Genomic DNA, 18685 nt, shown 5'->3' with positions numbered 1-18685 from the left:
TATCATATACAATACTTTACTAAAAATATTTTATTTTTTTTGTATGAAAACAACAAATATTTATTTTTTTTAAATTTATCAACAATCATTTTAATATTATAATGATTGATAAAATGATAGTGCTAAATTGTAAGTGTGAATATTTTATATACACTATTACATTTACATTTTTTAAAATAATATTAAGATAACTTTAAATTTCTAAATAACATTAATATTATTATTATTATTATTATTATTAATATTATTTGTCATTGGAAACTACTATAGTATTACTAAATAGTAATTTTCATATTAAATATTGAGATAATTTAGTTATTTAGAAAAATAGTTATTTATTTATTTTTGACATTATTATAAAGTACTTTATTTTGATTAAATTATTTTTTTAGTATTAATACTTACTTAATACTAATAAATAAACATATAATAACTTTTATAATAAACATGCATCCTGTTTAATATAACATTTATATATATATATATATATATATATATATATATATATAATATCATTATAAACTTAGTTGATAGTAGTATACAGTATATAATGGTAACCCTGAATTAAATTGAAATTTATATTTCAATTATGAAAATGATATAGCTAAAAAAATAATAAATTTTCAATAAATTTTATTTTTTAAATGATTGTCATATTTGACATAAATATCTGAAATTTTTTTCTTCACTATCATAATTATATATATATATATATATATTGATATCTATTGTTTATATCTATTCAAACTAAAAATTTTCAATTAACTATAATTGACAAAAAAATAATAATAATTAAAACTAAATAACTACTGTTTGCTTAATATAGTAAAAAAAAATTTTTTTTAATTTATTATATTAGTGTGAAAAAGTTTGTTTATTTATCAATCAATATATTTATATTGAATTTTATAATACACAACATATTTTTTATTTAAATATATATATATATTATTACTACTACTGCTACTACTGTATTATTATTATTATTATTATTATTATAACTGTTGGTTATCTAATAAAACATATTTTTTGATTGCTATTAGTAGTCATCTATAATACCATAGAGTATGTAATTACATAACAATAATACAGTATACAAGTGTATTGTCAGCTAAAATAACATAAATATTTTTATAGTGTGTGTGTATTCAATAAATAAAAAAAAATATTTATCATATTTTTACATAACTTTATTTATCATTAATAATAATCATAATAATAATATTTTTTGTTATTTCTATTAAAATTATTTTTTTTGTATATAAAAAATATAACTATTAATCAAATTTGATATACTATACCACACACACACACACCTACTGTACCGGTATATACGGTTACAAACTCGACAGCAAATATTAATGAAGAGCCGTAGCACCGGTAGTAGTAGTAGTCCTCCTGTAGGTGTTGTTGTCCGACATGTGACCGATATAGTGGGTGAATGGGGTCGTTGGCAGCTAAATATAGCACTGTTTTCAATCAGTATATCACTGTTTTCATCGTTAAACAATTTGGCCGTAACTTTCTATGCACCCAAAGTTGACTACTGGTGCGGTGATGACGGTGCTACTACTAGTGCTAACAATCAGGTAGTAGTTTAGTTTTTAATTAAATTAATTAATTAAATTAATTTAATCATTTTTTTAAAAAAATTATTTAAAAGTCACAATCAATTGATTATTGTCTAACTGGTTGTCAAAACTGGACGTTTGATAAATCAGTGTTCAAAAGGACAATCATCGATGAGGTAATCATACTATTATTATTAGATAAACTTTTTTTTTAATTATTAATTATTATACTAATTAATAGTAATAATAATAATAATAATAATAATAAAAATATAAATAAATACCCGTTTACTATAATTTATTATTATTATTATTATAAGATAAACTTTTTTTTAAAATTATTAATTAATTAATTATTAGTTATTATCCTAACTAATAGTAATAATAATAATACTAATAAAAATAAATTCCCGGTTACTGTAATTTAATATTATTATTATTAGATAAACTATTTTTTTTAATTATTAATTAAATATAATAACTAATAATAACTAATAGTTAAAATAATAATACTGATAAAAATAAATACCCGGTTACTATAATTTATTATTATTAGATAAACTTTTTTTAAAAATTAATTAATTAAGTATTAGTTATTATACTAACTAATAGTTAAAATAATAATACTGATAAAATAAATACCCGGTTACTGTAATTTATTATTTTATATATATATATAGTATATTATTAATCTCCCGTTTCCTCATATATATATATAGTGGCACCTTATATGCGATTGGCGGGGTATGGCCTCACTATCCGAATCGCTCTATATGTTGGGCTTTGCACTGGGAGGTGTCATATTTGGTGGATTATCCGACCGATTCGGCCGAATACCCATACTATGGGCGTCGCTAATACTGGAAATAGCTGCCGGACTTTCAAGTGCATTGGCCGTCAATATTACACATTTTATGATATCGCGTTTCATACTGGGAATGGTATGCAACGGTCGCTATTTGACTACATTTATGTTAGGTATGTATAAAAACAGTATCATATATGACATACCATTTTATTAATTAATTTTTTTCATTTAAAAATAATATTAGTTACCGAATGTGTTGGGCCTAAACATAGAGCCTCGTTGGGCATGTATTTCCAGTTGGGTTGGGCACTGGGCTACTGTCTATTGCCGGGTATTGCCTACCTGTTGCCAAACTTCCGGCACCTGTTGCTGACCACTTCGCTGATTGAACTGCCGTGGCTGGTCTGGCTTATATTCATACCCGAATCGCTTCGATGGCTGACCACACACGGCCGCTGGACACAGGCTGAACGGGTATTCAAACGGGCCGTCCAAATGAACTCATTGGCCGACGATAGCGGACTACTCGAGCGTCAGTTGGAACAGTTGAAAATGTCGACCACCGATGAGGAACAGCAGTCAAGCGGTGGTGGCGGTGGACAACAAAAGCCGAAATCTAAGTCCAATTTGACATATATTTGGGAGATAATGAAATCACCGAACCTGAGGAGGACAACCCTAATCATGTACTTTACGTGGTTTGTCAATGCATTTGTCTATTACGGTATATCGTTGAACATCGGCGACTTTGGCGGCGATTTGTTTATCAACTTTTTGATTGCCGGTCTACTGGAGTTTCCCAGTATTGTGTTTCCGGTAGTGGCCTTCAAATTTGTCGGCCGTCGACCACTCAGTTCGGCACTAATGTATTTGAGTGGACTGTCGTGTTTCGGTGTACTACCGTTTCTATCGATGACAGCCATCTGGCCTCGGGTTACTGTGGCATTGATTGGCAAGTTTTTCATTACCAGTTCGTTTGTTGTCATCTATGTCTATGCAGCGGAAGTCTATCCGACTGTTGTCCGACAAGTAGGTGTCGGTTCGTGTTCAGTGGCCGCACGTGTCGGCTCTATATTAGCCCCGTTTGTCAAAGAGCTGGTATGTCTCTCTCTCTCTCTTTCTCTCTCTTTCTCTCTCTTTCTCTCTCTTTCTCTCTCTTTCTCTCTCTTTCTCTCTCTTTCTCTCTCTTTCTCTCTCTTTCTCTCTGTCTCTCTGTCTCTCTGTCTCTCTGATCAATACATATATATATAWAGTTATATTTCATATCTAATATTATTATTTTGTTTGTATTTGTTTGTGTGTGTGTTTTATACCAGAATATCTATACAGGTATGAGTGTCGTACTGTCCATTTACGGTGGTCTGTCCATTGCCGACGGTGTGTCCATACATTTTCTACCCGAAACTCGTGGCCAACAAATTGCCGATACTGTCGAAGAGGCTGAACAACTCAATAGGTTTGTTATATTAATATTAGTTATATTATATTATTAGTTAGTTAAACATTAGATCAATCATTAAAAAAAATTTAAAAACACCGCAAATTAATTGCACGATATTTTATATATTAAATATTTATAAATTTATATCTAGTTTATCAATAGATATGAATTTATTTTTTGTTTATAAAATTATTAGACTGTTTACTAATTAAAACAAAAACAACAAATACAATATATCATGCAATAAATAATTTAATGATATTAAAAAAAATTATTATTTATAAAAAAAATAATATTTATTATGAATTAGCATTTAATATATTATTTATTGATAGTAATTAATTAGTAAATAAAATATGATTTTTTGGCAAAAAAAAAAAATTTATTTATTTAAAAATGAGTCCTTAAAATTTATAATAATAAGTTTTTTTATGTAATTTTAATTTGTGACTAACGAATACATTAATAATATAAATATAATTTTTTTAAAATTTTTAATAAATAAATAATTTTTTTATAGGAGGAAACGCAAAAATAAAAATCATAATCAAATTAAAAACAACGATGATGATGATGCTAATAATGATTTTAAAGTGTATTTTAATAATAAATCCTAACTAATCAATATATTATATAAATTTAATAGTTTATAATATATAAATAATAATAATAATAATACTAAATTAAATGTTAATTTTATTAATTGATATTTTTTGTAAAAAATAAAATTTTATCATTAATTTTGTTATTATTATGATAAAAATTAGTAATTATAATTTTTTTTAAAATAAATAAATAAATAAAACTTTTATAATTAATTAGTTGTGGAAAATAATTCAAGTAATATTTAATTTGTTATTTATTTTTAAAAAAATGCATTCAATATTATCTCTAAAAAATAAATGACTACCAAGTGTTATTAACTATTAATATGTGATAAATAGGATATTAAAAATTAAAAAATATATATATATACAGTATATTAATAGATAACATTTTATTAAAGAAATAAAATAATAATAATAATAATAATCAAATTTAGTGTACTTAAAAAAATAATGGAAAATTTTTATAAATGATATTTAATTTTATTTAATTTTTTCAGCACATGTTGTATACATAAGTTTTAATAAAGATAACCACACATTAAAAAAAGTATTAATATTTATATATMTTAAAAAATAAATTATTATTAAAAATTACATAGAATTGAAAAACATTTATTTTATTTTTGAAAAAATAATTTAATGAGTATTTATATAAAATTTATATATATATATATAAAAAACAAGTTTTCCCCCAAAAAAATATAATAATATTAGACTAATTGTTAAATGTTTTCCTTGAAAAAAATATTAAAAACTATTAATAATAAATAATTTTTTTAAGTGTTTAAAAAAATATTATTTTGAAAACACCATTACTATCAATATTATTAAGCACTGGTATTATTCAATATTATTATTATTATTATTATTATTGTTGTAATGAAGTCGGCGCCGATAAAAACAAGTGTCCAACAAGTGTCCGATATTATCGGTGATTGGGGTCTATGGCAGCTAAATATTGTCGTATTTTCAATTAGTATACAATTGTTTTTGGCTTTTCATACACTAGCCGTATCGTTTTATGCACCCACCATTGACTACAAGTGCACCGATAATGACATTACCAGTACTACCACTACTACTACTAGTGCTAACAATGAGGTAACAAAAAAATAGTTAATAAAAATAATTTATTAATAAATAATATTTTAATAAAAAAATAATTTACTAATAAAATAATATTTAAATTAAAATAGTTTACTAATAAAATAATATTTTAAATTAAAATAATTTACTAATAAAATAATATTAAAATAAAAATAATTTACTAATAAAATAATATTTTAAACTAAAATAATTTACTAATAAAATAATATTTTAATAAATAAATAATTTACTAATAAAATTTTAATTAAAATATTATTTGTTTTTTTTATCTGAAAGACAAATGATTATTATTGTCTAAATGGATGCAAAAATTGGACATTTGATAGATCAGTGTTTAAGTCGACAATCATTGATGAGGTAATTATTATTATTATTGTTTTTTAATTGTTGTTAACTAACTGTTTAAATATTTATAAATTAATTTATAATTAAATACTAATAATTAAATAAATATTTAGCATTTTTATATAAATTAGTAAACAAACAAACAAACAAAAAGTTATAAAATAATAGTATATAAAAAATAGCATAATATTTAAATACTGTATAATATGTAATYTCTCTCTCTCTCTCTCTCTCTCTCTCTCTCTCTCTCTCTCTCTCTCTCTCTCTCTCTCTCTCTCTCTCAAWACAGTGGCAATTAGTATGCGATAGACAGGGATTGGCATCCCTATCACAATCGCTATTTATGTTAGGCTTTGCATTGGGAGCCGTCATATTTAGCTACCTGTCCGACCGATTCGGTCGACTACCTATACTATGGATTACAGTCATACTGGAAATACTGGCCGGCCTATCCAGTGGACTGGCCATGAATGTAACACAGTTTAATATATCGCGCGTAATATTGGGAATGGTATCTAACGGCAACTATTTGACAACATTTATGATGGGTATGATTATAACCACAAATGAAAATTTTATTATTAATCTAATTATATATATATATATACCGGTAGTTAACGAGTGTGTGGCACCTAAATATAGGTCTACATTCAGTGTATGCATACAAATGGGTTGGACGGCCGGCTACTGTCTATTGCCGGGTATTGCCTACTTGTTGCCTGACTTTCGCCAACTGATATTAGCCACAACTATACCGCAGATCGTATGGCTTGTATGGTTATATTGGATACCCGAGTCGCCCCGTTGGCTGATTGCCCATCAGAAATGGGATCGCTTGGAACTGGTAGTCAAACAGGCTGTCCATATGAATTCATTGCCGATAAATGATTTTGACAATCAATTTGAATCGTTGAAGAAGTCTATAGTTAACAACAATGAGGAATGTGTTAATAAACAACTGTTAACTAACGATAATAATAATAATATAAATACCAATAATAATAATAATAAAACTAAGTCCAGCCTATGGTCAGTAATGCAGTCACCGAACCTCCGTAGGACAACCCTAATCATGTACTTTACATGGTTTGTCAACTCGTTTGTCTATTTCGGTATATCCTTAAACATCGGCGACTTAGGCGGCAATTTGTTTATCAATTTTCTGGTCGCCGGACTCATCGAGTTTCCCAGTTTTATATTTCCTATCGTTGCCTTTAAATATATCGGTCGCCGACCACTGATCGGCGGATATATGCTACTCAATGGACTGTCGTGTTTTGCTGTCATACCATGTCTGGCGATGACCGCTATCTGGCCACGGGTTACCATTGCTATGATTGGCAAATCGTTTATTACCAGTTCTTTTTCGGTTATCTATGTCTATGCAGCGGAAGTCTATCCGACAGTTGTCCGACAAGTAGGTGTCGGTTCGTGTTCAGTGGCCGCCCGGGTAGGGTCTATGTTAGCACCGTTTGTCAAAGATCTGGTATGTCTACATAACATATATACAACAACAACAAAATTTTTATATATCTAACTAAATTATTTTTTTATTTATGTGATATACACAGAATATCTATACGGGTATGAGTGTCGTACTGTCCATTTACGGTAGTCTATCGATTGCCGATGCAGTGGCAGCTTATTTTCTGCCCGAAACCCGTGGCCAACCAATTGCCGACACTATTGACGAAGCGGAACAACTCAATAGGTTTTTTTTAATAGACATATATATACTAATAATTAATAAATTAATTAAAAAAATATTAATAAATTTAATTTTTTTTAATAATTTCTATAATAGGAGGCATAATAGTAAAGTTGCTAAAATAAATGACAAAAATAAATGTGATTACAAACTACATGTAATAACTGATAATAAAGTATGATAATAATAATAATAATAATAATTGTTTATATTATTTTTGTTGTTGTTAATAATTATATTTATATATATATATTTGTTAATTATATTGATTTTTTTGTATTACTTTATGTCAATATGATATTTAAAAATAATATTAAATAAAATGGAAATATTCTATAAATAAAAACAGTATAAATGTTTTATTATTTTTTAAAATCTAATTTTAATAATTATTATATGATATATATTTATTCAAACTAATGTATATATATATATTGATATATCGATATATAATATTATTGATATTGATTTTTCTTTGAACTACTGTTTTATACTAAATTATATATATTATTTATATATTAACTAATATTTTATTAATAAAACAATTAACAATAATAATCAAAATAAATACTTATATATTATTTATTSTATAATTATAACAATATTATTTTGATAATGATTTCACTAATTAAAATATAGTATATATTAGTTTTGTATTAATATTATTATAACTAAAATAATTGTTTTATTAATAATTACAATAGAGTATATTACTCTTATTAATATTATTATTATACTGTAATTACATATAAGCAGCTAATACTTTATGATTAAATAAAAATTAACATTAATCAATGTTAATCTATTCAATATATATATATATAATTTATACTGTATATAYCGGTACAGTTTTATACATATACAGTATATAATATATATATAATATCAATATATATAACGACAATTTACTCGTGTTTATAATAACTATTATATATTATATTTTTAACGATATTAATAATGATTAAGCTAATTATTTTAGTATGATTTTAGTATTATTATTATTACTATTATTTATGTTTAATCATTATTTGATATCCCCTTTTTTAATAATAATTTTTGAAGGTACAGATATTATAGATATATACTTTTATTTTTATTGTATTTAATACTATTCAATATATAGCTAAATAAAATAATATAATAATAATTAAGTAATAATTTTCAGTATACAAAAAATTTAATAATAATACTGTACTAATATAATATACTGTATTTTGTTTTTATATTGTGTATTTAGTATTAATAGTATTTTTATATTAATTAATTAATTAGTGTGTATATCGCATATAAATTAATTAAAATTAAATATTTTATTTTTTTAAAAAATAATTATTCTATATATATAATACTAATAATTAATTATATAAATATAATATAAGTAATTATTATTATTATTATTATTAAACCAATAGTTTTTATACTTATTATATATTAATGAGTTATACATAAAATTTATAAAAATTAATTTTTATTGCAATCAACAAACAATAGCACCGATACTATGAAACAGACACCAAATGTCCGACAGGTTACCGATATTATCGGTGAATGGGGTCTATGGCAGCTAAATGTGGTTATGTTTTCAATTACTATACAAATATTTTTGGCATTTCAAACATTGGCCGTATCGTTTTATGCGCCAACTATTAGCTACCGGTGCACCGATAATATTAGTAACTATACTACCGGTAATGACAATCAGGTATTATATAAAAAATATATATATATAAAATTAATTATAAATAATTATTACTAAAATTATTATTATTATTACTTTATTATTATTTTTATTTTACTTTTATTATTATTATTAGTTTTATTATTTCTATTATTATTATTATTAACAAAAAAATATTTCTAAAGACATCATATGATTATTGTCTGAATGGTTGTCAAAACTGGACGTTTGATAAATCAGTGTTTAAATCGACAATCATTGATGAGGTAATTATTTTTTTAAATATATTGTCTAAATATAATATATTAAAATTATATTCACACACACACACACACACACACACACACATACATACAYACATACAYACATACAYACATACACACATACACACATACACACATACACACATACACACATACACACATACACACATACACACATACACACATACACACATACACACACATACACACATACACACATACACACATACACACATACACACATACACACATACACACATACACACATACACATACATACACACACACACACACACACACACACACACACACACACACACACACATACACACATACACACATACACACATACACACATACACACATACACACATACACACATACACACATACACACATACACACATACACACATACACACATACACACATACACACATACACACATACACACATACACACATACACACATACACACATACACACATACACACATACACACACACATACACACATACACACATACACACATACACACATACACACACACAAAATATATATATATAGTGGCACCTGATATGCGATAGACAGGGATTGGCATCACTGACCCAATCGTTGTTTATGATAGGCTGGGCATTAGGTGGCATCATATTTGGCATACTATCCGATCGATTCGGCCGTAAACCGATACTATGGGTTACGATAATACTGGAAATAATGGCCGGTCTGTCCAGTGCACTGGCCGTCAATATTACACATTTTATGATATCGCGTACAGTATTGGGAATGTTAGCTAATGGTCGCTATTTGACTGCATTTATGTTAGGTATGCTAATCAACAACAAAACAAAACATTTGCTATAATAATAATAATAATTTAAATAATAATTAGTTACCGAATGTGTGGGTAGCAAATATAGGGCCACTTTAGGTGTAATTTTTCAGTTAGGTTGGGCACTGGGCTACTGTCTATTGCCAGGTGTGGCCTACTTGTTGCCAAACTTTCGCCATATGATATTAGCGACAACTATACCGGAAGTTTTATGGCTGGTATGGTTGATAGTCATACCGGAATCGCCCCGTTGGCTGATTGCCCACCGAAAATGGGATCAATTAGAACTGGTGGTCAAACGTGCCGTCAAAATCAATTCATTGTCGATGAATCAGATCAATAGTCAGATGCAATCGTTGATTAAATCAAATACAAGTTGTTGTGATGAAACTATTGAAACAAATTCAAGTAAATCCAATTTATTGGCTGTATTTAGGTCACCAAACCTGAGGAGGACAACCCTAATCATGTTTTTTACGTGGTTTGTCAACTCATTTGTCTATTACGGCATATCGTTAAACATCGGCGACTTTGGCGGCAATTTGTTTATCAACTTTTTGATTGCCGGTCTGATTGAATTTCCCAGTAGTTCACTACCGCTGATTGCAATCAAATATATCGGTCGCCGACCACTCGTTGCCGGACTTATGTACGCGAGTGGACTGTCGTGTTTGGCTGTCATACCTTTCGGATCGATGACCACTACTACCACTACTGTATGGCCGAGGATTACCATTGCATTGATCGGCAAGTTTTTCATTGGCTGTTCGTTCAATATTATCTATGTCTATACGGCCGAAGTCTATCCGACTGTTGTCCGACAAGTGGGTGTCGGCACGTGTTCAATGGCATCACGTGTTGGCTCAATGATAGCTCCGTTTATCAAAGATCTGGTACTGTCCTAACATATTACTACTATACATGTATTATATACAGTGTATATACAGTATATTAAACTAAATTTAATTACAATTAATTATTATTTATTTTATTTTTTTTTTGTTGAACAGAATGTATACACCGGTATGAGTGTCGTACTGACCATTTTCGGTGGTCTGTCCATTGCCGACGGTGTGTCCGTACATTTTCTACCCGAAACCCGTGGCCAACAAATTGCCGATACTATCGATGAAGCGGAACAACTTAATAGGTTTGTATAATTTTTTTTTTAAATCAAAATTAACTATTAGTTTAATTAATTGTCTATTTTTTGTATATTTTATTTTTTTTCCATTAATTTACAGGAGAAATAAAAAATGAAAACTTACTGTAATTTTTGTTTGTTATTTAATATATTTTTTTCAATAACAAAAAAATGTTAAAACATTTAATTAAAAATAAATGTATTCAAAAAAAAAATTTAGTTACATTTTTTTAAAATGTATATTTTTTATAATTTAATAAACATTTCAAACATTTTCTAATACATATTGTGTTAATTGAATTTATTATTTAAAAAAACATTATTAAAATATAATTTTTTTTTAAAATAGTACATAAATTGATTTTGTATTACCAACTATGATATTAAATATTTTATAGTAAATATTAATATTATTATTATTAGTTGAAATTGATTTTATATATATATGTTTAATCATATTTTTGTTTTATTAAGCAACAGTAGTTATTTATTTAAATATATATATATATATTAGTTATTTTATATTATTTTTATTTCTAGTACAGCTATTTACATATAACTTGAATACATATACTATTATATTATTAATATTAACAATTGATTTGTTACTAAATGTTATAAATAAAAAAATTAATAATAATAATAATAATAAATACATTAATTTATAATACATGCATAATTTATTTATCAATAAAAAAAATTTAAATTACTAATTCATAAAACTAAATAATAAAATAAATTATTTATATTAAAAATATTTTATGATATTGAAAATGATTAAGCTAATTATTATACATTATATATATTATTAGTTTAAATTTATTAAGTTTTATATATTTAATTATAGTTTTCTAAACTACCAGTAGTTTTATTATATATAAAAACTTATTCTTCAAAAAATAGTCACATTTATAGCAATTATTAAGTTTAAAAAAAATTAAATAAAATTAAATTTAACATTTTGTTTTTAGATACTATATATATACCGGTATATAATTTTTATATTTCCTTAATGTTATAAATTATATAAATATTTATATATTTTTTTGTGTATTTGTTATTAAAATAAAATAAAATTTTAAAATAATATATATTCTCTATAATTACTATTGATTTTGTTTTTATGCCAATCAGTTTAAAACTGTTTAAGCACCGGTACTAATGAAACAGCAAACTGTCCGACATGTCCTGACCGATATTATCGGTGAATGGGGTCTATGGCAGCTAAATATTGTCGTATTTGCAATTAGTTTACATATATTTATGGCTATAAACTCACTTAGCGTAGCATTTTATGCGCCAACCATTAAGTACTGGTGCGCCGATAATAATAATAATACAATTATCGGTGACGTTGTTAATAATCAAGTAATTGTTTTTTTAACTTATTGTGAAAAAAATCTATATATTTATTTGTTAATTAATTTATTTTTGTTAAAAAAAGACACTTAAATCAAATGATTATTATTGTCTGAATGGTTGTCAAAACTGGACGTTTGATAAATCAGTATTTAAATCGACAATCATTGATGAGGTAATCATAATAATAATAATAATAATAATAATATCTATTATAAAAATTTTTAACTGTATTTAAAATAATATGTTTACTATTATATTTAATTGCATAAACATATATATATCTAATTTTTAATTTATATATATATATATATATATACAAACAATTATCAGTTTCATCTAATATGCGATAGACAAGGATTGGCATCACTCAGCCAATCGTTGTATATGTTTGGCCGAGCACTGGGTGGTGTCATATTTGGCTGTCTGTCCGATCGATTCGGTCGGATACCTATACTAGGACTAACACTTCTATTGGAAATAATGGCCGGCCTATCCAGTGCACTGGCCATCAATATACTACAGTTTACTATAGCGCGTACAGTACTCGGGTTTGTAGCCAATGGTCGCTATTTGTGTACAATTATGTTAGGTATTTGATAGATAGCATATCATATACTATTATGTAATAATAATAATAATAATTACATTTATTTATCATTTAAAAAAACAGTTACCGAATGTTTGGATAGTAAATATAGAGTCCATTTGGGTATAGTTTTATCGTTTGGTCTATCTATGGGTTACTGTCTATTGCCGGGTATTGCCTATTTGTTGCCAAACTTTCGACATATGATATTAGCTACAATAATACCCGAATTTGTATGGCTTCTGTGGTTATTATGGATACCGGAGTCGCCCCGTTGGCTAATAGCCAATCGTCAGTGGAATCGTTTGGAACGGCTGGTCAGACAGGCTGTCCAAATGAATTCAGTGTCGATCAATGATTGGCAAAATCAGATAAAATTGTTGATTAGTCAACAAAGTAGTGATGAAAATCAATTAACTGAAATCAATGATAACAATAATCCTATTATTAATAATAATACTGATAATAATAATGAAAATAAACGGTCATATATTTGGGACGTTTTGAAGTCACCAAACCTCCGGAGGACAACCCTAATCATGTTTTTTACGTGGTTTGTCAATGCATTTGTCTATTACGGTATATCGTTAAATATCGGCGATTTCGGGGGCAATTTGTTTATCAATTTTCTGGTCGCCGGTCTGATTGAATTTCCCAGTATTTTGCTGGCTTTAGTTGCACTGAAATATATTGGTCGCCGACCACTCGTTGCCGGACTTATGTACGCGAGTGGACTGTCGTGTTTGGCTGTCATACCGTTCATATCGACGACCACTACTACTACCACTACTACTGTATGGCCGAGGATTACCATTGCATTGATCGGCAAGTTTTTCATTGGCTGTTCGTTCAATATTATCTATCCATACACTGCCGAAGTCTATCCAACAGTGGTCAGACAGGTCGGTGTGGCCACGTGTTCAGTGGCTGCACGTGTTGGGTCAATGATAGCACCGTTTGTCAAAGAGCTGGTATGTCCTAACATATTTGCTACTATACATGTATAATATATAAAGTATATTAAACTTAATTTAATTACAATTAATTATTTTATTTTTGTTTGAACAGAATGTATACACCGGTATGAGTGTTGTACTGACCATTTTCGGTAGTCTGTCCATTGCCGACGGTGTGTCCGTACATTTTCTACCCGAAACTCGTGGCCAACAAATTGCCGATACTATCGATGAAGCGGAACAACTCAATAGGTTTTTATTGTTAAAAAAAATTAAAAATAAATTATTATTAATGTTTACTTTAGTTATCGCTAGTTTTCATATATTAATATAACTTTTATTTTTTTATTTACAGGAGAAATAAAAAATAATAATAATAACTTAAAAATAATTTTGGATTTATATATAATTTTTATTATTATTATTAAATATACTGTTATTAAATAAATATATAAATATATAGTTAATAAAAATAATTTATAGTTATTCACTTTACAGAATAATACAATGTATTGTAATACAGTATATTGTTAAACAAAATTATTTATTTTTTTATTAATAATACAAATATTATATTTTAATACTTAATATTAAAATTAATTATAAATATTTTTTAGTAAAATTAAAATTATTATTAAAAGTTAAATATGTACTGTACATGTACTAACATTTAGATTGTATATATAAATTAATTATATTAAAAGCATCATTGTGGAAAATTACTAAAACATTTATTAAATAATTTTTTTTTACAATTTTATTTATATAAGATAAAAAATTATACATAGTATTAAATGTTATAATAATAATAAACATTATATATACAGTATATATATATGCTTACATTTGATTTAATTAAGTATATATATATACTGTAATTTGTAATGATTGTTTGTTATACAACTTTTAATTAAATATTTATTTTTAATTTAATAATATTGTATTTAATGAAAAAAAATTATTTAAAAAATCTGCACAATATAACATTTAAACTTATCAAATTATATTTTATATGATACCCTTATAATTATAAGTACAATTATATACATATAATATTATAAATTATTATCCGCAATTATATAAACATAAAATTAATTAATTTTTATTTTAAAACTAAATATTTATATTAAAAATGTTTTTAAAAAAAAATTATTTATTATTTATAATTTCTATGATAGTTAATAGATTAATAGTGGAAAATTACTACAACACGGTTGAAAACAAATATATATATATATATATATATATATATATATATATATATATATACTGATATATATTTATATTATATAAATACTTTTTTTAAATTTTTATATACAAACGTGTTGTAAAATGTAGAATATATACATATAAATATTTTTTTTTTGGTGTATATTTTGATAGTTTTTAATAATTAATAATATTTAATTTGATACTTGAATTTAATTTATTTGTATTTTAAAGTAAAATTTTTAAATAATAATTATTATCATTTTTTTTCGAAAATAAAAATAAAATAAATTATGCAATATTTAAAATTATAATTGTATTTTTTTTAATTGTATTGTGAATTAAAGTAATATAACAATAATATACAATATATAATAGTGTGCAATAATTAATGTTTTTTAATGATGTTGTTTAATTAAGCTGTATTTTAAATACATAAATTTTTACTACTATTATTATCATCATTAGTATTATTAGTATTAGTATTATACTGTAATTATTTCTATTAATTACAATTAGATTATTTTGTTTTAACTATTATTATTATTAATTACTTTTCTGATAAAATAAATAAAATTGAAATTAAATAATAATGATATATATATATAAATAAACAAATCAAAAGTTATTTTTGTATATATGTATTGAAAGTACCGATACTACTACTACTACTAATACTACTACTACTACTACTTCTAATATTATTATCATTACTACTACTACTACTACTACTACAATGAAATCGCCGCCGAAACCGATACATAATGTCCGACACGTTACCGATATTATCGGTGAATGGGGTCTATGGCAGCTAAATGTGGTTATGTTTGCATTAAGTTGTAATATATTTCTGGCATTTCATACATTGTCGGTATCTTTTTATGCACCAACTACTAGCTACTGGTGCTCAGATAATAATAATAATAATAATGATGATGATGATGGTACAGGTGCTGCTAATATTGGCAATCAAGTAATATAGTGTATAAAATAATTATTGATTATTTGAATTATTGAATTATTGAATATTTATAATAATAATAATAATATTTTTTTATGTAAAAAAGACATTGAAATCAACTGATTATTATTGTCTGAATGGATGTCAAAACTGGACGTTTGATAAGTCAGTATTCAAATCGACAATCATTGATGAGGTAATCATAATAATAATTAGTATTATATTAAAATAATTATAAGTTATTAACAAAAAATATAGTAAAAAAAATAAAATATTTATACAAAACACTTTAAAAAAAACTATTGATATTTAGTGGCACCTAATCTGCGGCCATCAGGAACTGTCATCAGTTAGCCAATCGTTACATATGTTAGGTCACGGTCTGGGAGCCATCATATTTGGCTATCTGTCTGCACGTTTTGGCCGCAAACCAGTACTATGGGTGACAATCATATTGGAAATGCTGGCCGGCCTATCCAGTGCACTGTCAGTCAATGTAATACATTTTACATTATCCCGACTCGTACTGGGAATGGCAACAAACGGTCGTTATCTAACATCGTTTATATTAGGTATTACCACATAATATATAAACTGTATATAAATACATGACATTCAGGACTAATTTAATTATTTTAGTTACCGAAAGTGTTGGACCTAAATATAGGGCCACATTAGGTCTATGTTTTCATTTGGGTTGGGCACTCGGTTATTGTCTATTACCGGGCATAGCCTACTTGTTGCCTAACTTTCGCCATATGATATTAGTAACATCAATACCGGAAATCTTATGGATTGTATGGCTGTATTGGATACCGGAGTCGCCCCGTTGGCTGATAACTGAATGTAAATGGGATCGCTTGGAACCGGTACTCAAACGGGCTGTCCATATGAATTCATTGCCAATCAGTGACTTTCCGGGTCAGTTTCAATCGTTGAAAAAGTATTATATAGGCGATGATAAAAAACAAATAAAAAGTGATAATAATAATAATAACAAAAAGAAATCATATATTTGGGATGTATTGAAGTCACCCAACTTGAGGAGGACAACCCTAATCATGTACTTTACGTGGTTTGTCAATGCATTTGTCTATTTCGGTATATCGTTAAATATTGGCGACTTTGGCTTCAATTTGTTTATCAACTTTTTGATTGCCGGCCTATTGGAAATACCCAGCAGTTTGTTGCCGATAATAGCTATCAATTATATGGGTCGCCGGCCACTTACAGCTGGGCTTATGTACTCGAGTGGACTGTCGTGTTTGGCTATCATACCGTTGCTGATGATGTCCACGGAATGGCCCCGAGTAACCATTGCATTGATTGGCAAGTTTTTTATAACCAGTTCCTATGCTGTTATCTATCCATACGCTGCCGAAATCTATCCAACTGTAGTCAGACAAGTGGGTCTCGGGTCGTGTTCGGTGGCTTCGAGTCTCGGCTGTATAATAGCGCCGTTTGTTAAGGATGTGGTAATATATATAAAACTAATTTATATATATATATTTATTTATATACTGTATATTCAATTCAACTTAATATATATATATAGAGTTTAAGCACCGGTATGAATGTTGTACTATATATTTTGGGTGGTCTATCCATTGTCGACGGTGTGTCCATACATTTTCTACCCGAAACTCGTGGCAAACAAATTGCCGACACTATTGCCGAAGCGGAACAATTCAATATGTATATTGAATTTTATTTAAATGTTTTTTTTTTAAATAATTAATTAATTAATTTCTAATTTGTTTTATAGGCGGCCTATTATTATTACTATTACTACTACTACCTCTACCTCTACTACTACTACTAATACTAAAACATTTAACAATAATAACCCTAATTCTAATAATTATAGCTATGATAACACTAGTTATGATAATAATAATGTTTTAGATACTAAATATTAATTAATTAAAATTTTTTTTATAAATTATTATTATTACTATCTCTGTTAAATTTTATGAAAATTTTAACTTTATACATAAATATATATATATAATATTTAATTTATTTAACACTAATCTAATTAAAACATATACTATATTTATTTTGATTATTATAAATTTTTTAATTTTATTATATATTTAATGCTATTG

General features: G+C 26.1%; 5 protein-coding genes across 5 annotated transcripts; all 5 read left to right on the top strand.

The window, feature by feature from the left end:
* The first annotated feature begins 1290 nt into the window (after positions 1-1290).
* Positions 1291-4950, top strand: LOC128957041 (organic cation transporter protein-like). Its single transcript, XM_054302757.1, has 7 exons — positions 1291-1589; positions 1664-1747; positions 2291-2549; positions 2624-3477; positions 3696-3835; positions 4341-4418; positions 4926-4950. The coding sequence occupies exons 1-7, from the start codon at positions 1362-1364 to the stop codon at positions 4948-4950; spliced, it is 1668 nt and encodes a 555-aa protein (XP_054158732.1). The 5' UTR covers positions 1291-1361.
* A 273-nt stretch (positions 4951-5223) lies between these two features.
* On the top strand, positions 5224-7781 carry LOC128957010 (organic cation transporter protein-like). Its single transcript, XM_054302725.1, has 6 exons — positions 5224-5529; positions 5812-5892; positions 6170-6428; positions 6495-7366; positions 7452-7591; positions 7685-7781. The coding sequence occupies exons 1-6, from the start codon at positions 5308-5310 to the stop codon at positions 7767-7769; spliced, it is 1659 nt and encodes a 552-aa protein (XP_054158700.1). The 5' UTR covers positions 5224-5307; the 3' UTR covers positions 7770-7781.
* A 1308-nt stretch (positions 7782-9089) lies between these two features.
* LOC128957040 (organic cation transporter protein-like) lies at positions 9090-11619 on the top strand. The gene is made up of 6 exons (XM_054302756.1): positions 9090-9290; positions 9452-9532; positions 10095-10353; positions 10420-11252; positions 11370-11509; positions 11604-11619. Exons 1-6 carry the CDS (start codon positions 9090-9092, stop codon positions 11617-11619), a joined length of 1530 nt encoding a protein of 509 aa, XP_054158731.1.
* A 1045-nt stretch (positions 11620-12664) lies between these two features.
* LOC128957038 (organic cation transporter protein-like) lies at positions 12665-14722 on the top strand. The gene is made up of 6 exons (XM_054302755.1): positions 12665-12871; positions 13196-13454; positions 13536-13847; positions 13920-14422; positions 14520-14659; positions 14713-14722. The coding sequence occupies exons 1-6, from the start codon at positions 12665-12667 to the stop codon at positions 14720-14722; spliced, it is 1431 nt and encodes a 476-aa protein (XP_054158730.1).
* A 1596-nt stretch (positions 14723-16318) lies between these two features.
* On the top strand, positions 16319-18388 carry LOC128957053 (organic cation transporter protein-like; the record flags this gene model as incomplete). Its single annotated transcript, XM_054302770.1, has 6 exons — positions 16319-16589; positions 16684-16773; positions 16891-17149; positions 17217-18052; positions 18133-18272; positions 18343-18388. Coding segments are annotated over exons 1-6 (1608 nt in total), but the record flags the coding sequence as incomplete, so codon positions are not given.
* Between the last annotated feature and the right edge of the window lie 297 nt (positions 18389-18685).

Source organism: Oppia nitens, unplaced genomic scaffold, assembly GCF_028296485.1.
Source record: "Oppia nitens isolate AA-2021 unplaced genomic scaffold, nextdenovo-longstitch-racon4-pilon3 scaffold35_pilon_pilon_pilon, whole genome shotgun sequence".
NCBI lineage: Eukaryota > Metazoa > Arthropoda > Arachnida > Sarcoptiformes > Oppiidae > Oppia > Oppia nitens.
This window is presented reverse-complemented; position numbering and strand designations above follow the sequence as displayed.